Source organism: Narcine bancroftii, chromosome 2 (assembly GCF_036971445.1).
Source record: "Narcine bancroftii isolate sNarBan1 chromosome 2, sNarBan1.hap1, whole genome shotgun sequence".
Taxonomy (NCBI): Eukaryota; Metazoa; Chordata; class Chondrichthyes; order Torpediniformes; family Narcinidae; genus Narcine; species Narcine bancroftii.
In genome coordinates this window covers 194,395,346-194,418,885 of record NC_091470.1, presented here as the reverse complement: position 1 = coordinate 194,418,885, position 23,540 = coordinate 194,395,346, and the positions used below count along the sequence as shown (strand labels likewise).

General features: G+C 42.2%; 1 protein-coding gene across 1 annotated transcript in view; it reads right to left on the bottom strand.

Moving 5' to 3' along the window:
* Positions 1–23,540, bottom strand: part of LOC138753047 (actin-like protein 6B) — a 42,414-nt gene that overhangs the window by 8,746 nt on the left and 10,128 nt on the right. Inside the window, 6 exon segments of the mRNA XM_069915640.1 lie at positions 1,576–1,671; positions 3,242–3,322; positions 9,431–9,545; positions 10,221–10,282; positions 18,292–18,381; positions 23,501–23,538. Of these exon segments, the coding sequence (XP_069771741.1) occupies positions 1,576–1,671; positions 3,242–3,322; positions 9,431–9,545; positions 10,221–10,282; positions 18,292–18,381; positions 23,501–23,538 (482 nt within the window).

The following is a 23,540-nucleotide window of genomic DNA, read 5'->3' as shown; positions in this document are numbered from 1 at the left end:
GAGATTAACATAACACGCTGGCAAAATGAGTTGAGAAATTGTATTATTATGGAAAAAATTACATGTAATCTGCACGATAATTATTCGTTTTTTGTTAAAATGTGGTCTTCTTATTTGGAGTATATGAACTTAGAAATACTTTGAAATATTCTTTATAATCACTGTATTATCTTTATATTTGGCTGGCTGAAGGGGTGGGAGGGTGGTCGGGGTTTTTGTTGGGTTTATATATATATATAATTTTTTTTATTATTATTATTATTTTATATACATATATATATATATATATAAAAATTGGTTTTTTTTTTCCTGTTATGTTTGATTGTAAGTTGTTTAAATTCTTTTAAATAAAGTTTTTAAAAAAAAGAAGGCAGAGGAGATGACCCTTGGGACAGTGACCACAGCAGCGGACCAGTGAAGGATGAAGAACACGCAGGCTGCGAGTGACTGTGGTCAAGGGACTCGCACCAGGCTGCAGACTGCAGGAGACTAGCTGAAGGGGCATCAGGTATCGGAACTGGGATGTGAGAGGGTACCAAGGGCACTGAAGGGCTCCTGATTATGTTGGAGGTTCAGATCTGAAGCTTGGGCTGCTGATGGTTTGGGTTGGTCTCAGGAGGGGGGGGGCTCCCTTTTGCTTCTCTTTCTCTAAGGGATGATTCAGGCAATTTCTGCTGAATGCAAATCTTTGTCACGAAAACATATTTGGTCTGATATTGCACTGTCTTTATGAGATGACAATAAAGGAATCTTGAATCTTGGTAATAACCCTCCCACCAGCAAGGGCACTGCTGAGTGCAGTGGACACACCAATGGACCTGCTATTCAGGCTTCCCACCACTAGGGTGTGCAGTGGACACCCCGATGGATCGGATAGTCAGTCATCCCACCACTATTGTGGCAGTGGCGTAGCGTTGCCCTGACAACAGCCACAGTCTCTGTTCCGGCCCCATTGCCAGCCATGCACCAGACCCCGTTGCTGGCCGCGCTCCAGACCTTGACATGCTATTCTTCATGATGCCGGTGGTTTGGGTCCAGGAAAGATCCTCTGAGAGAGCAACTCCCAAGAACTTGCATCTGCTCACCCTCTCCACTTCTGATCCCCCAGTGATCACTGGATCGTCCACCTCTGGCTTTCTTTCCCTTCTTGAAATCAACAATCAGCTCCTTGGTTTTGGTGACACTGAGGGCGAGGTTGTTGTTGGTGCATCATTCAGCTGAGTTTCTGATCTCCCTCCTGTGTGCAGACTCAATGCCCTTTTTTTTTAAAAATACAACCTCCTCCTGAATTACGACCGAAAAATAACAGCTGCGTCCATATGACGCAAGTGCAGTAAACTCGCCAAAGAAGATGGTGAGCCAGAGGTAAAACCCATCCCCTGCTGATAGATCTGGCCAGTAGCCGAGGAAGAAACTCGATTTGGAATTGAAGCCAATATGAAGGAAGATTTACGACTTCTACATGCCATGTTAATGTTCATTTCAAGATACAACCGGTCAGTCAGTACAGAACTCAGACGCAAGTTGGGGAGACACTTTACAACCCACTACTGCCAACTGGACAACTGCACTCACCGGAGGCGTCTTCTGAGAGAGTTCCCTGTTCAGTCGGTCTGTGAAGCCTTGAAGTAAGGTGTTCCCTCCAGTGACGATCACACTGCCGTATAGGCCCTGCAGGATTAAGGGCAGTGTTACCCAGGCAACCATCTCGTTTCTAAAGATGCTGGAGGGTGGCACTTGCTTCCAATTGTTTCACGAGATCTTCCACAGCCTCAATTTGGAAAATGGTGGGGGGGTGGGGGGGGTCCTCATTGGAACATTTCAACTGTTGGAAAATATGGACAGTGTAGATGTAGAAAAGTTGCTTCCCCCACAGTGGGAAAGTCTAGGACAAGAGGGCACAATTTCAGGATTGAAGGGGGTCCTCTTAGAACTGAGATGCAGAGGAATTTCTTCAGTCAGAGGGCAGTAAATCCGCAGAATTTGTTGCCACGGGTGGCTGTGGATTCCAGGTCATTGGCTGTATTTAAGGCAGAGATTGATAGGTTCTTGATTAGTCAGGGCATCAAAGGTTATGGGGAAAAAGCCAGGCTGCAGGGCTGAGTGGGGAAATAGATCAGCTTGAGATGGATTGGCAGGGCAGAATGGCTTATTTCTGCTCCTGAGTTACGCTCTTATTTGCTATCCCATCCCATTGTTAGCCCTTCTTCTTGGTGTCAGTGAAGTAATTCGGCTGGGTGTGGGGGGGGGGGGGGGTGGTGTGGGGTTGAGGCTTTTTATCTACGGCCCAGTGTGGCCAACTCATCAGAGACCGAAGCCTGTCTCGGTGTGGCATCCAGAGTCGTCAGAACGCCCAGTTGCTCAGAATTAAGGGTGGGTCTTCTGCCATGCTTGAGGGATTGAGGTGACATCCGAGCTGATCACTCTGGAGATTTTTTTTTAATTTTAATTTATACATACAGCACAGTAGCAGGCCCTTCCAGCCCGTGAGCCCGAGCTGCCCAGTTAACCTACAACTGTATGTTTTGCAGGATGGGAGGAAATCCATGCAGACATGGGGAGAACATACAAATACATAAGAGCATATTGAACAGGAGCAGGAGTCGGTCATTCGGGCTGTTGAGTCTGCTCTGTCATTCAATGAGATCTGATCTGACTGATGAGAGGCTAATCTCCACTGACCTGCCTTTTCCCCATATCCCTCAATACCACTTCTGTGTAAAAAGCTATCCAAACTGGTCTTAAATATAGTCACTGAGGTCACCTCTACTGCTTCAAAGGGCAGCGAATTCCAAAGATTCACCACCCTTTGGGAAAAGCAGTTCCTCCTCTTCTCCATCCTAATCTACTACCCTGAATCTTGAGAATATGTCCCCTAGTTCTGGTCTCCCCCACCCATGGGAACAACTACCTATCTCCATCTTATCTGTGCCTTTCATAATTTTATATGTTTCTAAAAGATTCCCTCTCATTCTTCTAAATTCCAGTGAGTACAATCCCAGACGACTTAATCCAGACCAGAACTGCATGCAGTGCTCCAGATGGAGGATCACAGACAGCACCAGATTCAAACCAATATCCACTGTCACTGCCATAGTCCCAACTCAGGACATTCATCAGACAGACCCCTCCCACCACCACCCCCTCCTCAGACAATAGGCTGGTCAATGGAGATTTACAGTCTCGAGGGCACCAAGGTTTAGGAATGCAGAGGGTGGAGTGACCCGCCCGACGTACTCACTGGACGGATGTCGATGTCACACATCCCGATGCTGGTGGTGACCACGTGACTGACCCCTAACATCGTGTTCCCTGACAGGCCCTGCAAGGAAAGAACAGAACGTCAGCATCTGGAGTCCAGGACAACTCCAACCCACAGCCACCTCCGACTGTTAACGTCCAGGCAGAATAATAGTTCGGCACAGGCTAGGTGGGTCAAAGGGCCTGTGCTGCAGTGTTCTACAATACCAGGCTGTTTAAAGATGTTGGTCTTCGATTGGTGATGAGCATGAAGGTCACTGGACACCCGAATTCCCTTTGAGGAGGTGGCAGTGAGATGCCTCAGGTCTTGTGCTGTTGGGGAAGGAGTTCCAGGGTTCAGATCCAAGACAATAATTGTAGTGAAAACACAGAAATGCTGGAGGAACTCAGCTGGTCTCACAGCGTCCAGAGGAGCTAAAGATATATTAGTGATGTTTCAGGCCTGTCCTTCCTCGAGTGAAAATTATTATTTTTTTAAAATTTAGACATGCAACATAGTAACATCCCACATAATTTCACCCTAATTAACCTACAACCCCCAGTAGGTTTCAAACAGTGGGAGGAAACTGGAGCCCCAGGGGAAAACCCATACAGACACGGGGAAGAACATACAAACACCTTACAGACAGCGTGGGATTCGAACCCTGGTCCTGATTGCTGGCGCTGTAAAGGCGTTGCACTAACCACTACACCAAATGTGCTGACCCTAAATAGACAGGTGTCTGAACCAAAGTCTGGGGGGAGAAGTGGGGGGAGAATGGGAGGGGGGAGGAGTCCAGACCAACAAGAGGTGTTAATTGGATATCTAAGAAGTTTTGAATGCTATTGTTCAGACCCGCCACCCAGTGGTGCCTAATCCCTATACTATTATGAGTCGGATTCAATAACAATTTACAGCACGGAAACAGGCCATTAGGCCCTTCTAGTCCGCACCGAACCAAACACCCCTTTCTAATCCCACCTCCCTGCACAATGCCCATAACCCTCCATCTTCCTCTCATCCATATACCTGTCCAACCTTTTCTTAAATAATACAATTGACTCCGCCGCCACTATTTCTCCCGGAAGATCATTCCACACAGCTACCACTCTCTGAGTAAAGAAGTTCCCCCTCATGTTACCTCTAAACCTCTGCCCCTTAATTCTTAACTCATGTCCTCTTGTTTTAATCTTTCCTCCTCTTAACGGAAATAGTCTATCCACATCCACTCTGTCTATCCCTTTCATAATCTTAAATACTTCTATCAAATCCCCTCTCAACCTTCTACGCTCCAAAGAATAAAGACCCAATCTGTCCAATCTCTCCCCATACTCCAGATGCTTAAACCCAGGCAACATTCTGGTAAACCTTCTCTGCACTCTCTCCACTCTGTTTATATCCTTCCTATAATTAGGCGACCAGAACTGCACACAGAACTCCAAATTAGGCCGCACCAACGTCTTATACAATCTCAACATCACCTCCCAACTCCTATATTCCATGCAATGATTGATAAAGGCCAGCATACTAAAAGCCTTCTTCACCACCCTATTCACGTGAGTTTCTACCTTCAGGGAACGATGTACCGTCACTCCTAAATCTTTCTGCTCTTCTGTATTCCTCAATGCTCTCCCATTTACCACATATGTCCTATTCTGATTCTTCTTACCAAAATGAAGCACCTCACACTTATCAGCATTAAATTCCATCTGCCATTTTTCAGCCCACTTTTCTAAGCAGCCCAAATCCCTCTGCAATCCTAGAAAACCTTCTTCATTATCCACTATTCCACCTATCTTAGTATCGTCTGCATATTTACTAATCCAATTCCCCACCCCATCATCTAGATCATTAATGTATATAACGAACAACAATGGGCCCAATACAGATCCTTGAGGCACACCACTGGTCACCGGCCTCCAACCTGACAGACAATTATCCACTACCACTCTCTGGCCTCTCCCTTTCAGCCAATGTTCAATCCATTTGACTATCTCAAAATTTATACCTAAAGACTGCACCTTCCTAACTAACCTTCCATGTGGTACCTTATCGAAGGCCTTACTGAAGTCCATATAGACAACATCCACTGCGCTACCCTCATCCACATTCCTAGTCACCTCTTCAAAAAATTCAATCAGATTGGTCAAACATGACCTTCCTCCCACAAATCCATGTTGAGTACTCCTGATCAGACCCTGTCTATCCAGATGTTTATAAGTACTATCTCTAAGAATTTTCTCCATTAATTTACCCACCACAGACGTCAAACTTACAGGCCGATAGTTGCCAGGCTTCCTCCTTGAACCCTTTTTAAATAACGGAACCACATGCGCAATGCGCCAATCCTCCGGCACTATCCCCATATCTAATGACATTCGAAAAATTACCGCCAGAGCCTCTGCTATTTCCTCCTTCACTTCTCTCAATGTCCTGGGGAAGATCCCGTCTGGTCCTGGAGACTTATCCACCTTTATATTCTTCAAAAGCCTTAAAACTACACCTTTTGTAATCTCTATATTCCCCATATTTACCCAATTTGCTTTTTTTATCCCACATCTCCCAATATCCTTCTCCTTAGTGAATACCGAAGAAAAGAAACTGTTCAATATCTCCCCCATTTCTCTAGGTTCCACACACAGTTTTCCACTCTGATTTTCTAAGGGACCAATTTTGTCTCTAGCTTTCCTCTTACCATTAACATATTTGTAGAACTCTTTTGGATTTGTTTTCACCCTGCTTGCCATAGTTTTCTCGTACCTTCTTTTAGCTTTCCTAATTCCTCTCTTAAGATTCCTCTTACATTCAATGTATCTTTCAAACATCTCCTTAACTCCATGCTTCTTATATCTAATGTACGCCTCCCTTTTTCTTCGAACCAAGTTTCCAATATTCCTTGAAAACCATGGCTCTCTCAAACCTTTTGCCCCTCCTTTTAACCTAACAGGAACATAAAGCTTTTGCACTCTCAAAATCTGATCTTTAAAAGACTTCCATCTCTCTACTACATCCTGCCCATAAAACAAATTGTCCCAATGCACACCCTGCAAGTCCTTTCGCATCTCCTCAAATCTAGCTTTTCCCCAATCAAAAACCTCAATCCTTGGCCCTGATTTCTCTCTTTCCATAATGACATTGAAGCTGATAGCATTATGATCACTGGACCCGAAGTGCTCGCCAACACTAACCTCCGTCACTTGACCCATCCCATTTGCCAACAGTAGATCTAACACTGCTCCTTCTCTGGTCGGCACCTCTACATATTGTTGTAAAAAAACTATCTTGCACACATTTCACAAACTCTAACCCATCCATTCCTTTCACAGAATGTGTTTCCCAATCTATATGTGGAAAATTAAAATCTCCCATAATTACAACCCTGTGCTTATCACAAATATCTACTATCTCCCTACAGATTTGCTCCTCTAGGCCTCGGTCCCCTCCGGGTGGTCGATAATACACCCCTACAAGTGTAACCTCTCCTTTCCTACTCCTCAGTTCCACCCAAATAGCCTCCGTGGATGTGCCCTCTAATCTATCCTTCCTAGGCACCGCTGTAATATTTTCCCTGACAAGCAATGCAACCCCACCTCCTCTTGCCCCTCCGACTCTATCACACCTAAAACAACGAAACCCAGGGATATTCAGTTGCCAATCACATCCCTCCTGCAACCATGTCTCACTAATCGCTACCACATCATACTTCCAAGTATCAATCCACACCTTCAGCTCATCCACCTTTTTTACAATACTCCTGGCATTAAAATATATGAATTTCAGGGATTTCCCATTTTTTAATCCCTGTTTTCCCTCATCTTTAAGAACAACATTATTTACTTTTCCTGACAATTGCCCTTCATCTTCTTCCAGAGCATTTCCCTTCTCTATCACCTGCCCATCCATATTCAAATACTTACTACAAACTTTCATTGTTTTCATTCTAACCTTCTCCTTACTGCTCTGTACTATTTTGTTCCCTCCCCCCAACCATGATAGGAGGAGAGGTGAGAATTGATTTTGGCTCTGTGAAAGGAGACAGAGGGAAAAGGGAAGGGGAGGGAGACAGAACTAGAGGAGAAGGGGGAGAAAATGTCATGATGGTTTTAATGGGTTTATGTTAATATCATCTAGTTGAAGGGTACCTAGATGGAAGATGAGATGTTATTGCCTTAGAGTCACCCTCTGCCCCGATCGATTCTCACCTTTCTTCTTTCCTGCCCCTCTCTCCATAACCACCTCCCTTCAGATTTACTGTCAAGGTACATACATGACATCACATACAACCCCGAGATTAATTTTCGTGAGGGCCAGGCAGAATTACCACTTATTGATAATGCAAAAAAACTGGACACAATGTAAACAAAGAAATGTAAACAAACTGACTGTGCAATACACAGAGTGCAATAAAGTGCACAAGTAAGAGACCTTAAATGAGTCCCTGATTGAGTTTGCTGTTGAGGAGTCTGATGGTGGAGGGGCCGTTCCTGAACCTGGTGGTGCGAGCCTTGTGGCACCGATACTTCTTTCCTGATGGCAGCATCAAGAACAGAGCGTGTGCTGGGTGGGGTGGATCTTTGATGATCGTTGCTGCCCTCTGACAGCAGCGTTCCCTTTAGCCATTCTCGATGGTGGGAGGGGTTTGCCTGTGATGTCCTGGGCTGTGTCCACTACGTTTTGCATGGTTTTACACTCAGGGTATTGGTGTCCTCATACCAGGCCGGTCAGCACACTTTCCACCATACCTCTGTAGAAATTTGCCAAGGTTTTCGGTGTCATACCAAACCTCCGCAAACTCCTGAGGAAGTAGAGGTGCTGACAAGGCCATTGGTGTGTTGGGTTCAGGAAAGATCCTCCAAGATGGTGACTCCCAAGAACTTAAATTTGCTCACTCTCTCCACCTCTGATCTCACACTGATCACTGGATTATACACTTCTGGTTTTCCCTTCCTGAAGTCAACTATCAGTCACAGCGTCCACAGACTCGACATTGACTGCATTTCCCAGTCAGGATTGTGCACAGAGCAGAGAGGGGAACCTGATGGTGATGGTTCCCTTGGGCCCGGAGCCCCCTGAGTGCTTCAGACAACACAGGTGGACAGTCCAGCAAATGATCAATGCACTGAGCGTTACTCAACCTGGGCACCACAGAAACCCACCAGGTAACGCCACTGCCTCACAGCTCCGGGGCCCCAGGTTCGATCTCCACCTCCGGCGTTGCCCATGTGGAGTTTGCACATTTCCTCCCAAATCCCAAAAACTTGTTTAAGGCATACAATATGGTACAGGCCCTTCCAATGCACCACCTTGTGCTGTCCAATTACACCCAATTGACCTAAAACCCCAGTAATGTTTTGAAGAGTGGGAGGAAACTGGAGCCCCCAGGCAAAACTCACGCGGATACAGGGAGAACATACAAACTCCTCACAGACAGTGTGGGATTAGAATCGGCTTATGTAAATGACTAAGTGTCAACATTGGCCAGATGCCCAGCTCAGAACAGTATAAAACATCAAAGCACACCACATTTCTTTCTCTCTATTTCACGATCCAAGCCTTGGTCATCACTCCATGCCAGGTTGCTACTGTGGACATTGCTGGAGGAGTTGTGGGTAAAGTGTGCATGACGTTGAGTTGAGCCGTAGTTCTGTGATACCTCAGTGCTTGCAGAGAGCCTCACCCCTGTTGGTACAGGGAATCAGAAGTGTGTTTTAAATTCCATTTCTGTGAAGTGTGTGTACATGTGTGGGAGAGTGTGGTAAAGAAAGCAGCCACCGGTATCAGAGTCCTTTGTGCCCAAATTGCCTGCTTGCCCCGTGATAGTTTTTGTCTCATACTGTGTAGAAGATAGGTATAAAAGTCCAACCTGGGTCCGATGTCAATGTCAACAGTTATTTAGAATGACACATTGTTTGACGTCTTCCCATTTGTCTCCCATGTTCAATAAAGTTACCTTTGATTTTAACGCTTGTACCCAGACTCATCGTTCTGTGAACCCACCAAACTTGATACTTTCCCCAGACACAACAGCTTGCCAGTGTAGAGCCACACCAATGGCGATCGGCCTTGACGAAACTGTCACGGCTGCCGCACGTGGGGGCACAGTGCACCACAGTTGCCACGCATGGGAAGCATGGTGCATCGCAGGGGCAGGGCAAACCGCTGCCAGACAGAGGGACCCCATCACTGCACCTTGACGTTGGAGGGATCGAACAGGCCCTCGGGGATGCGCAGTCTCTCCGCTCCATAGTCACAGTTGTAACCATTGGGCATCTCGTAGTGGACAGTGGGCATCTGGGCAGCTACCCTGGGGCAAAGGGGAAAGAGAAGGACAAATTTAGTCACAGTCCCAAGAGCAGGAGAACGGCTGATACAGGATGGAAACCGGCCCATCGAGCAAGAGAACAGGACTGCACAGTAGGTGAAACATGAAAGTCTGCAGATTCATCAAACCCATGCCAGCTCTCAGAGAAATCCCATCAATCCCATTCCCCCACTCTTTAAAAATTTTAAATATAGACATACAGCACAGTAACAGGCCCTTCCTGAATAATCAATGAACCCAAGAGCCTTGCTTTTTGTGCACTATTTTTTAAAATTTATTTTGTAAGGTGGTTTATAGAAATGTTTGTGCTGTAAAGCTGCTGCACAACACTGAATTTTGTGACTTGTTCATGACAAATTCTGATTCAGCACGGTAACAGCCCTTCCGACCCACGAGCCCTTGGTACCCAATTACACCCAATTGACCTACAACCCCAATGTTGGGAGGAAACCAGAGACCCCAGGGAAAACCCACGCAGACATGGGGAGAACGTACAAACTCCTTACAGGCAGTGGATTCGAACCCTGGTCCCGATCACTGGTGCTGAAACAGCATTGCAGTAACCACTACGCCAACTGTGTCACCCCTGTTCTGATGTCTATCCCAAATCCAAACACTCGCCTGGGTTCTGTTATCCTGAGTTAATGAGGTACTCACTGTTCGTCATAGGGAGAGTCAGAGACTTGGAGGACAGAGGCCTGGAAATCCTGGATAACTTCCTGAACAGAAAAAGGAGAAAGATCACTATTAATCATCTCAGTCATTGGTGGATGACTGTCCCACAGTGAGGTATGGCGTAGTCAACGTTTCTCTGTAGTTAGCATGGATAATCATTGCAGCATTAACATCACTACCTTTCCGACCGACATTTGGAAACGTCCTCCAAACATGGACAAATGATCAATGGTGAAGAAGGCAAGATTGGCATTAATTTCTTGAGGAATAGAATTCAAGAGCAGGGATGTAACATTTTATTTTATTTTATTTTATTTTTTTTTCACACTATGAACCACATCAACCAAAATACGTACAAACATTTCTCATTAAATTTACACAGTGGTCTTTTCTCCCTTTTTTTTCCCCTTTTTCCTCCATCCCCTCTACCCACCCCCCTCCAAAACCCATAAATATTCAACATATACAATAAAACCATAAAACAATATCTACACACATAAACAAGAAAAATGCGTCATCTATTTATTACACACTGAATCTAGTCGTTTTGTCTTCTTATCATTTTCATTCTTATTTTAGGGGATGAAGGTCGTGGGCAAGCTCTCTCTAATATGTTCCATGTACAGTTCCCAAATTTGTTCAACATTGTGACTTATTTTTTTAATTATATGTTATTTGTGGAATACACATTCATTTCCATGTACCATTGCTGTATACTCATGCTCTCTTCCATTTTCCAAGTTGACATTCTACTTTTTTTGCTACTGCTAAGGCTATCATTATGTTTTTTTTTGCACTTTATCCAATTTGAGGCCTAATTTTCTACTTCTTGTGTTACTTAAAAGAAATAACTCTGGTTTTTTTGGTATGTTATATACATTAATGATCGAGATGATGGGGTGGTAAATTGGATTAGTAAATATGCAGACGATACTAAGATAGGTGGAATAGTGGATAATGAAGAAGGTTTTCAAGGATTGCAGAGGGATTTGGGCTGCTTAGAAAAGTGGGCTGAAAAATGGCAGATGGAATTTAATGCTGATAAGTGTGAGGTGCTTCATTTTGGTAAGAAGAATCAGAACAGGACATACGTGGTAAATGGGAGAGCATTGATGAATACAGAAGAGCAGAAAGATTTAGGAGTAATGGTACATCGTTCCCTGAAGGTAGAAACTCACGTGAATAGGGTGGTGAAGAAGGCTTTTAGTATGCTGGCCTTTATCAATCATTGCATGGAATATAGGAGTTGGGAGGTGATGTTGAGACTGTATAAGACGTTGGTGCGGCCTAATTTGGAGTTCTGTGTGCAGTTCTGGTCGCCTAATTATAGGAAGGATATAAACAGAGTGGAGAGAGTGCAGAGAAGGTTTACCAGAATGTTACCTGGGTTTAAGCATCTAGAGTATAGGGAGAGATTGGACAGATTAGGTCTTTATTCTTTGGAGCGTAGAAGGTTGAGAGGGGATTTGATAGAAGTATTTAAGATTATGAAAGGGATAGACAGAGTGGATGTGGATAGACTATTTCCGTTAAGAGGAGGAAAGATTAAAACAAGAGGACATGAGTTAAGAATTAAGGGGCAGAGGTTTAGAGGTAGCATGAGCGGGAACTTTTTTACTCAGAGAGTGGTAGATGTGTGGAATGAGCTTCCGGGAGAAATAGTGGCGGCGGAGTCAATTGTATTATTTAAGAAAAGGTTGGACAGGTATATGGATGAGAAGAAGATGGAGGGTTATGGGCATTGTGCAGGGAGGTGGGACTAGAGAGGGGTGTTTGGTTCGGTGCGGACTAGAAGGGCCTAATGGCCTGTTTCCGTGCTGTGTTATGTTATGTTATTTTTTGTAACTTTATTTCTTGATTTAATTCTTCCCAAAACGTATTCACTTTCGTACATGCCCAAGTTGCATGTAATGTTGTTCCCATTTCCTTCTTACAACGAAAATATCTATCCGATAATGTTGAATCCCATTTTTAAAATTTTTGAGGAATAATATATACCGTGTGTAACCAATTATACTGTATCAAGTAAACCTTGTGTTTATTATATTCTTCATAGTTCCAGAACATAACTTTTCCCATGCTTCATTTTTTATCTTTATGTTTAAATCCTTTTCCCACTTTTGTTTAGGTTTATAGTTTAATTTCATCATTTTCCTTATCTTGCAGCTTAATGTACATGTTCATTGTAAATCTTTTAATTATCATTGTGTCTGTAATCACATATTCAAAGCTGCTTCCTTCAGGTAATCTCAAGCTGTTTCCCAATTTATCCCTTAAATAAGCTTTCAATTGATGATGTGCAAACATTGACTTATTCCATATTTGTACTTCAGATGTTAATAAATTATTTCCCAAAAAACAATTTTCTATTCTTTTGATCCTTTTCTCTCCCATTCTCTGAAAGAAAGGTTGTCTGTTGTAAAAGGGATTAGCGGATTTTGCGTCAACAGTAATTTTGGTATTTGATCATTCGTTTTTTTCCTTTCTAAGTGGATCTTCTTCCATGTATTAAGTAAATGATGTTTTTATATTGCACCAGCTTTTCATCCCACTTATAAAGTACATGCTCCAGTACCTTCTCTCCTATTTTATCTAGTTCTATCTTAGTCCAGTCTGGTTTTTCCCTTATCTGGTAAATATCTGATAAATACCTTAATTGTGCGGCTCTATAATAATTTCTAAAATTTGGTAACTGCAAACCACCTTGATTATACCTCACTGCTAATTTATCTAACGCTATCCTTGGATTCCTTCCTTTCCATAAGAATTTCCTTATTATTCTCTTTAGTTCATTAAAGAATTTCTCTGTTAAGGTAACAATTGAATTGTATTGTATCCTTGGGAACACGTTCATTTTAATGCAGTTTACCCTCCCTATCAACATTAGTGGTAATTCTTTCCAATGTTCTAAGTCTTCCTGCAATTTCTTTATTAGTGGCTGATAATTTAGTTTATTCAAGTGGCTTAAGTTATTATCTAACCTGATCCCTAGGTATCGGATTGCTTGTGCTTGCCATTTAAATGGTGACTCTTTTTTAAATTCTGTATAGTCTGCGTTACTCATTGGCATCACTTCACTTTTATTTGCGTTGATCTTGTACCCCCAATATTTCTCCATATTCCTTCAATTTCTTATGTAATTCTTTTACTGATACCTCTGGTTCTGTTAAGTATACTATAATGTCATCTGCAAATAAGCTGATTTTATACTCCTTCTCCTTTATTTTTATCCCTTTTATTTTATTTTCTATTCTCATCAGTTCTGCCAAAGGTTCTATTGCTAAGCGAACAATGAGGGGGATAGTGGACATACCTGTCTAGGTGACCTATTTAATTTAAAGTGTCTTGATACATATCCATTTACTGCTACCTTCGCCAACGGTCCATTATACAATGCTTTAATCTAATTTATATATTTTTCTGGTAGATTGAACTTATGTAATACTTTAAATAAGTAGTTCCACTCTACTCTGTCAAAGGCTTTTTCTGCATCTAGAGCAACAGCCACTGTTGGTTTCTTATTTCCTTGAACTGCGTGGATTAGATTAATAAGTTTACAAACATTGTCCGCTATTCATCTTTTCTTAATAAATCCAGTTTGATCTTATTTTACTATTTTAGGTAAACAATCGGCCAATCTGTTTGCTAATAATTTCGCTATTATCTTATAGTCTGAGTTAAGTAGAGATATTAGTCTATATGATGCTGGTGTTAATATTATTGTAATTATTGCTGTCTTACATGAATCTGGCAAGTTTTGTGTTTCTTCTACCTGGTTCATTACTTTCAGGAGAGGAGGAATTAATAACTCCTTAAATGTTTTATAAAATTCTACTGGAAATTCATCCTCTCCTGGCATTTTATTGTTCGGCAGCTTTTTTAATACATCCTGTAATTCCTCTATTTCAAATGGTTTTATTGGTTTGTTTTGTTCCTCTTCTTGCAATTTTGACAGTTTAGCTAAAAATTCCTCTATTTTATCATCTTTCCCTTCATTCTCAGTTTGATACAATTGTTCATAAAATTCTTTAAAATTTTCATTAATCTTTGTTGGGTTATATGTAATTTGTTTGATGCCAGTATCGTTCTTTTAGCTTGTTCTAAGTTGCCAGGCCAATATTTTATGTTTTTTTTCCTCCAATTCATAATACTTTTGCTTTGTTTTCATTATGTTCTTCTCTACCTTGTACATTTGTAATGTTACCTATTTAATTTTTTTGTCTGCCAATTCTCTCCTTTTTGTTACATCATCCCTTTTTACTTTTCTGTACTTACTATCTCACTTTCCAACTGCTCTATTTTCCAATTGTAATCCTTTTTCATCTTAGTCACAAAACTAACCCTAACCCTTATCTGCCCTCTAATGAAGGCTTTCATTGCATCCCATAAAATAAATTTGTATTTCATTGATCCTGTGTTAATTTCAAAATATGTTTTAATTTGGGATTCAATAAACTCTCCAAATTCCTGTCTTTTAAGCAGCATGGAGTTTAACCTCCATCTATATGTTCTTGGTGGGATGTCCTCCAGTTCTATTGCTAATAATAGGGGTGAATGATCTGATAGTAGTCTAGCTTTATACTCAGTTTTCCTAACTCTCCCTTGAATATGGGCTGACAACAAAAACATATCAATCCTTGAGTAAGTTTTGTGCCTACTCGAATAATATGAAAATTCCTTCTCTCTTGGGTGTTGCCTCCTCCATATACCCATAAGTTTCATTTCCTGCATTGATTTAACCATACCTATCAATATATTTCCTTGTGTATCTGGAATCTTCAAAAAAAATCCTGCATAAACTTTTGATCCTCCTCGTTAGCCACATAGATATTGAGCAAATTCCAAAATTCTGAATATATCTGACACTTTATCATTGCATACCTCCCTGACGGATCTATTATTTCCTGCTCTATTTTGATTGGCACATTTTTGTTAACTAGTGTGGCTCCACCTCTACCTTTTGAATTATAGGATGCTGCTGTTACATGTCCTACGCAGTCTCTCTTTAGTTTGTTATGTTCTGCTTCAGTTAGATGCACTTCCTACACAAATGTGTTATCTATTTTTTCCTTCATCAATAAATTTAAATTATGTATTCCATTAATGTTTATAGTCAACATAGCCATCTTATATCTTGCTTACACCTCTTTTCCACCTCTTCACCACCTCCATCCCCCTTTTCCCCATTTTCATTTCTTAGTTTTCTCTTATTACACTTAATGTACGACAACACATTTAAGACAAAGTACCCCCGCGATTCCCACATCCACTAATACCTTAACCCCAAAAGTTCCCCCCCCTTTCTGAGTTGCCCCATATCCCTTGCCGGGCAACCACAACTCCCCTTTTCATTTGGATTGCGAACTTGTTCACAGCGTCAACTGATTTTGCAGTGACGGTTCTTCCCCTTCTACCCAGCCCTCTCCAGAAAACATTTTTTTTTAAAAAACACATATAACAAAGCTCTCTCTTTCATTCCCCCCCCTTACTCCCTTCCTTCCCTTCTCTTTTCCCTCTTTAGTTCTTTATATATACATTGTTTTTACATCTTTGTATATACTTTATCACCCTCCTTCATTCTTGTTACATCTCTCCTTCTGTCCTGCAAACGTTCTGCGAATTCTTGTGCTTTCTCCGGATCCAAGAACAGTCGGTTTTGCTCCCTGGGTATAAATATTTTAAGCACGGCCAGATATCTTAACATGAATTTATAACCTTTTTCCCAAAAAATCAATTTCACTGTATTAAACTCCTTCCTCCTCTTTAAGAGTACAAAACTTATGTCTGGGTTAAAAAAATATTTTTTTGACCCTTATATTCCAATGGTTTATTATCTTCTCTAACTTTATTCCTTGCCCATTCCAGTATATTTTCTCTTGTCATGTATCTCAAAAATTTTACTAAGATGGATCTTGGTTTTTGATGTGCCTGTGGTTTCGGAGCTAATGCTCTGTGTGCCCTTTCTATTTCCATTTCTTCCTGCATTTCTGTCGTTCCCAGGTCCTTCGGGACCCACCCTTTTATAAATTCCTTCATGTCTGTGCCTTCTTCACCCTCCTTCAGGCCCACTATTTTTATGTTGTTTCACCTACTATAATTTTCCAACATATCAATTTTCTGAGATAACAACTCTTATGTCTCTTTAATTTTTTTTGTCATTTTCTTCCAATTTTTCTCTTAAGTCATTCACTTCCATTTCTACAGCCGTTTCCCTGCTCTTCCACATTCTCTACACTTTTCCCTATTTCTGTCATTACCAGTTTTTTAACCTTTGCATTTTATCTTCTGTTCTTTTCATTTTCCTTTTAATTACATTAAACTCTAATGACAACCATTCTTTTCATGATCTCATTTGTTCTTCAAAAAAGACTTTATCTATATTCTGTTCTTCAGTTTTACCTTTTATTTCTCTTTGTCCATCAGTTTTACCTTCCTTTTCTCTGTGAAGATCTTGATCTTCTTCTTCCTCTTCTTCTGTGTCTGTACCTGTGTTTGTCTTCTTCTCTTCTTTGTGTCTGTATCTCTTCTGTTTTTCCTGATGAGCTGCTTGTATCTCTTTGTAGGGCCTCTTCTTGCTGGTCTTCCCCTCCTGGGCTGCTCGTCTGTTGTGCTCCCTGACATTGATCTTCTTGATGGTCATCCCTCTGTCTATCTCTTTCGTCTGTTTCATCGCTCCCTCTTCTGCTGCCTTCCTCATCCTCCAGCTGAGCGCCCTGGTGTCGGGCGTCCCTCAGCTGTTCGCTCTGTGACAGCCTGCTCCTCTACTGAGCCCCCCTCCCGCTGGTGTCCTCTTTCTCCTTTGATTGTGCAGTTGTGCACTTTTGTTTGGCTCCGAGAGCCATTCTTGTAGTCCACCAGCTGGTAGGTCGCGACTCTGAAGAGCAGGCTCTAACCTCGAGGGTCGGGCGCTCCTCGCCATCACAGCATCCTGTTCCTTTGTGCAGGTAAGGCCTTCTTTCTTCTCCGGTGACTTTTCTACTTTTTTTCCAGTTGTTTTTACTTTCTCCTTCTTGGAAGCCATCTTCTTTCTCTTCTTTGTATCTTTATCTTTCATTTCTTATATTTTATTTTTGTTATGCTTTACTTTTTCCTAACTTTTTTCCTATTTTCCTGGAGAGGGCTGGTTTTCCCAACCGGCCTCTACTCCATCACATGACTCCTCCAGCAGGGATGTAACGTTGAGGGCGGAATGCGGGACCGGAGTTCTAATCTCGCTCTGCCTGTAAGGTGTTTGTACGTTCTCCCAGTGTCTCCGTGGGTTTTCCCCAGGGGCTCCGGTTTCCTCCCACCATTCAAAATGCTAGGGTTTGTAGGTCAATTGGTGTAATTGGGTGGCACGGGCTCATCGGCCAAAAGAGGCCTGTTACCGTGCTGTCTGTCTAAAGTTAAATTTGATGTTTTATAAGGCACTGGTGAGACCTCACAGTTTTGGGCATATTATTTGGGAAAGAATGGAGAGGGTTCAGAGATTTACTGGAATTATACCAGGAATGAAAGGGTTAGTTAATGTGGCACGTTTGACAGCTCTTGGACTGTACTCCTTGGAGTTCAGAAAGATGAGGGGAGGCGTTTCGACAGAGTAGACATGGCAAGAATGTTTCCCATGGTCAGGGAGTCTAGGACAAGAGGGCACAACTTCAGGATAAAAGGGCTTCAATTTAAAATCGAGATGCCGAAAAATTTCTTTAGCCAGAAGGTCGTGAGTCTGTGGAACTTGTTGCCATGGACAGCTGTGGGAGGAGGTCATTGGATATATTTAAGGCAAAGGTTGACAGGTGTTTGATTAGTCAGGGCATCAAGGGTTACGGGGAGAAAGCTGGGGATTGGGGCTGTGTGGGAAGATGAATCAGCTTGTGATTAGAATGACAGGACAGACTCGATGGGCTGATTGGCCTACTTCTGCTCCTATATCTTATGTACAGGAGAAGCCCTGAATCCAAGAGGTAGGGTTTCGCTTGCAGATGGGAGGATTGGGGGGTGTCATCAGAATGATCCTCCAGCAATTCAACCCATCAGAACTCCTATCACTCCAAAGCCCCACGGAGTGACATACATTGCACATGTAGTTGTGCCAAGATTTGGTAACGTGTGAGATCTTCTCCTTTCTCTTCCAATTCGGAGAGGCTCCTTCCCGGACCGGTTCCTGCAAGCAACAAAAGACCAAGTAGCGTCAGCAGCTCGTCCAACATTCAATCCCCTTCACATGATTTAACAGAAGGTTTCGTACACCAATGGAAAAGACACAAGCTTCCCACCGGCCACCCAACCTTTTCTCAAAGCTCCACACCAATTCACCTTCAAATGTATAGTCAGAGTACATCAGCAGCATGGTTAATTCAACACTGTTACAGCTGCAGCGTTCCAGGTTCGAGGAGTCTGGATGTTCTGCCCGTGTCTGCGTGGGTTTACACTGGGGGCTCTGGATTACTCCCACCTTTCCAAACATATGGGGGGGGGGAAGGGGGGTTTGTAGTCAATTGGTGACACGGATTTAAATAGCTGCAATTGGCTTCTACTGTGCTGTAAACAAAATTTAAAATTTTACATACATGACATCACATACAACCTCTGAGATTCTTTTTCTGGGGTCCAGGCAGAATTTCTAATTACCTTTCATCAATTAATTAGTCTTACCCGTAGGGCAGAAAGTAAGAATTTCAGGCATCTGTACATTGTACTAATGCATTTGACAGGAATGATGTCAATGTGATAGAAAGAGTGCAGAGATTTACTAGGACGTTGCCCAGATTTCAGGAACTGAGTTACAGGGAAAGGTTAAACAGGTTCGGACTTTATTCCCTAGAGTGTAGAAGAACGAGAGGAGATTTGATCGAGGTATTTAAAATTATGAGGGGGACAGGTAGATCAGCGTTTTCCACTGAGGATAGGTGAGATACAAACCAGAGGACATGGGTTAAGGGTGAAAGGGGAAAAGTTTAGGGGGAACTTCTTCACACAGAGAGTGGTGGGGCTGTGGAACGAGCTGAAGTGGTGAATGTGGGCTTGATTTTAACATTTAAGAGGAATGTGGACAGGTGCATGGATGGGAGGGGTGTGGAGGGCTATGGCCTGGGTGCAGGTCAGTGGGACTAGGGATAAAAATGGTATGGCACAGATTAGAAGGGCTGAAGGACCTGATTTTGTTATGTAATATTCTATGGTTCTAATAAACCCTCATATCTAATAAACCACCATATCTGTTAGATCACTGATGAACCTGCCTCGTCTGCTGATGCTCCGTCCCTGACAACCCTTTCCGAAACAAGTGGTCCAAAAAAAATCTGAATACACTGGGATTGTAGCAAATACAGAAAAGGTGATGGAGAATCTCAGCAGAACTCGCAGCATCCAGAGAATGCAAAGATGTATAACCAAAGGCTTGGGCTTGAGCCCTTCATCAAGGCCTCAAACTGCTACAGTTGCTGTGGAGAAATTGGTTGGAGGTCAATCCACAGGACCATAAGAGTGGGAGAGAGGATTGTTGTGGTCTCCCTCCCCCTCCATCGACGTGATTTACTGGGATCGTTGTCTGAAGAGGGCACGCAAAATCATTGAGGACCTCTTCCAGCCCGCACACAGCTGCTCCCATCAGGGAAGAGATCCAGGAGGATCAGAGCCAGGACCACCAGACTGAGGAATAGCTTCTTCCCACAGGCAGTGAGAATAGTGAATGATCAAAGGAACTGCTCACACTGATCTAGTATTTATGAAACAATATTTACTTATTTTTATACAATACACATACAGATTATGTATTGTTTGTCTATATGTATGTATGTATGTTACGTGGGTGTGTGTCTGCGTGTTTTGCACCAAGGACAGGAGAACGCTGTTTCTTCGGGTTTTACTTGTACAATCGGATGACAAAAAACTTGAACTGGTCATGATCTGGGTTAGGGTGACGAAAGGCTCAGGGCCAAAACATCAGTTTTCTATCTCTGCCTCCTGTGGACGACACGGGAACTACTGAGCATTTTCAAAACAAGTCTCGAAAACTCTGCCTGCAGATCGTCATGGAAAAGTTTTCCCAACACACAACCGTTTCATGAATGTCTCTCTCATGTGTTCACTTTCATGTCAGGTGAGACTGGAATGGGAGGAGTGGGGGGGGGGGGGGGGGAGAAAATGACATTGAAAAGGTCATTGTGGTTTATGGTGTGAAAAATAAAAAAATTTAAAAAAAGATGAGACTGGAATGAGGGGATGTCCCTCAAGATTCGGGGGAAGAATCCATATTGGTAAAATTTCTAAGATATATGATAAAACATACTGGAGCAGGCAAGAAAGAAGGTTTTTACCCGGACATAAGCTTCGAACTTTTAAAGAAGAGGAAAGAATTTAACATGGCAAAAACAATCTTATGGAAGAAAGGATATAACTTTACATTAAGACATACAACAATGGTATATAGAAATGAATAAATGTATTCCATTAGAAAAAATAACATATAGTTTAAGAAATAATATTGAAATATTCGAACAAGTATGGGAGCCTTACATTAAATACAATAGCGAAAACCTACCGGGAACAAACATTACCTAAGTTGATGGAAGGAGAAGAGAAGAAAAAAATGGACTCAGTAGAATTTCTGGTGTATTTTTGTTGAATGACAACATTGTCTAACTGAATTAATGCAACCTAGATTGTATAACTAAAATGGATGAGAGGGGGGAGGGATGGGGGGGTGGCTTGGGAGGAGGGAGGGGGGAGGGAGAAAAAGTCACTGTAAATGTGTGGAAAAGAAAAAGTGTGTATCATGGCTATTGTGATTTATGGTGTGAAAAAAAAAAAAAAAAAAAAAAAAAAAAAAAAAAAAAAAAAAAAAAAAAAAAAAAAAGACATCCAACAGTACTCAAAGTATTTATTCCTGGGGAACGGAATAGACTGTTCTCAGACCCAAAGAAAGCCCAAGAATTTGCTGAACATTTGCAGGACAGGAGAAGAGAGGAGGAGGAGTGACAAGAAGGATGACCAGCAAGAAAATATACAAAAATATGCAAAAATATAAAGTAAAGATAATGTATATATAAAGATTTGAAGATGGATAAGAGAAGGGGAAGAAGGAAAAAGAGAGCTTTGTTATAAGTATAGGAAAATAGTGTTCTCTGGGAGGGCTGGGGGGGGTGGTGGAGAATAATGGTCACTGCGAAATCGGTTGACGCTTGCGAGTAAGTTCACAAACTGAATGGAAAGGGGAGTTGTGGTTCCCATCAAGGGACAAGGGGCAATCCAAGGAGGGGAGGTTCATTTGGGGTTAAAGGGTTATTGCTTGTGGGGATTGTTGGGGTATTTCAAGTCTTAAATGCGTTGTCAGATATTGAGATTAAAAAGGAGAATTTTCCACAGTAATGGAAAAAAGGGGATGGAGGTGGTGAAGAGGCAGAAAAGAAGTGAAAATAAAGATATAAGATGGCCACGTTGGACCATATGACTGTAAACATTAATGGAATATATAATCAAGTTTAAATGTATCCCATTGGGAAAAAAAAAATCACATATAATTTAAAAGACAAAGTCACAATGATTAAAAAAACCTGGGAACCATTTATGGAACATAACAGAAAGACCAGGCCTAGGACCATCACCACCTAAAATGATAAGAAGATAAACAAGATCAGATTTAATGTGAATAAGTAGATGATACTCTTTTTTGTTTGTATTCCTTTTGTATAAAGATATTGTTTTATTGTATTTCATATGTTCAATATTTGGAGGGGGGTGGGAAGGGGAAAAGGAGGGATGGGGAAAAAGAGAGAAAATGTCACTGTGAATATTTAAAGAGATGCATCTGTAAATATATTGGTTGATATGGTTCATAGTGCGATAAATAAAGAATTACAAAAAAAAAATTCAGGGGAAGTGGGTTTAAGTCAAGAGAGCCGACTGCTTCTCCCAGAACCTGTGGAATTCTCTGCCCAAGGTAGTGGTAGAGGCCACCTCATTCAATGTATTTAAGTCACTGTTTAATTTTAAATTTTTAAATGTAGACATACAGCATGGTATCAAGCTTTTTCCTGCAAGCCCATGCCAGCCAACTGAACTACAACCCCCAGAATGTTTTGAACTGTGGGAGGAAACCAGAACCCCCAGAGAAAACCCATGCAGATAAGGGGAGAATGTACAAACTCCTTAGACACAGTACAGGATTCAAACCCGGCGTTGTAATTGTGTGGCACTAACCAGCTACACTAACTGTTTGCATAGTTGGGGAATTAAGGATAATGGGGAAACAGGTTGAGTCAATGCAGGAGTTTATTTCTAGAGGAATAAAATATAAGAGCAGGGATGTGATGTTGAGGCTTTATAAGGCCTTGGGGAGACCTCGTGAGCAGTTTTGGGCTCCTCATTTAAGAAAGTATGTGCTGACGTTGGAGAGGGTTCAGAGGAAGTTCACTAGGATGATTCAGGGAACGAAAGGGTTATCATATGAGGAGCATTTGACAGCTGTTGGCCTGTACTCGGAAATTAGGAGAATGAGGGGGGAATATCATCAAAACATTCTGAACGTTGAAAGGCGTGGACAGAGTCGAAGTAGAAAGGTTGTTTTCCACAGTGGGAGCGCCTAGGACAAGAGGGCACAACTTTAGGATTGAAGGGCGTCCGCTTAGAACAGAGACACGGAGGAATTTCTTAGGCCAGAGGATGGTGAATCTGTGGAATTTGTTGCCATGGGTGGTTATGGAGGGTGGGTCATTGGTGTATTTAAGGTTGAGAGGTTTGTGGCAAACTGTAGCACTCCAAACAAACCGTCGATCGTAGTTCCGCGCTCCCTCAGGATCAAGAGTTCCCAGTGGCCGGGGGACACAAAGAACTCTGGGAGGTGACTTCAGAAGTTGGGTGATTGTGATAGCGCGTCAACTGTAATTATTTAAACACCTGCAAAGTTTCAATTAAACGGTTCTGCTGGTTCAGCTCACAGACAACTTCTGTTGTGTTTTATTCACTACACCACTCGCTACAGGTTCTTGTTTAGCCAAAGCATCTAAGGCTATGGGGAGAAAGCCGGGCAGTGGGGCTAGTGGGAAAATGGATCAGCTCATGATTAAATGGCAGGGCAGACTCGATGGGCTAAATGGTCTATTTCATCTACACCATCTTATGGAGTCCATGGCCAGATCTTATTGAATGGGAAAGCAGGGCTTGATGGGCCAAGTGGTCAGCTTCTGCTCCTTGTGTTCTTTACTTCAGGTTTCCAGCAGTAGCATTTTTTTTCCCTCTATCCACCCTGTATTACAGGTGCTGAATCATTCAGGGTCACATACCTTCGAGGCAATGGTATAAGGGGGAGTGATCTCCATGTTA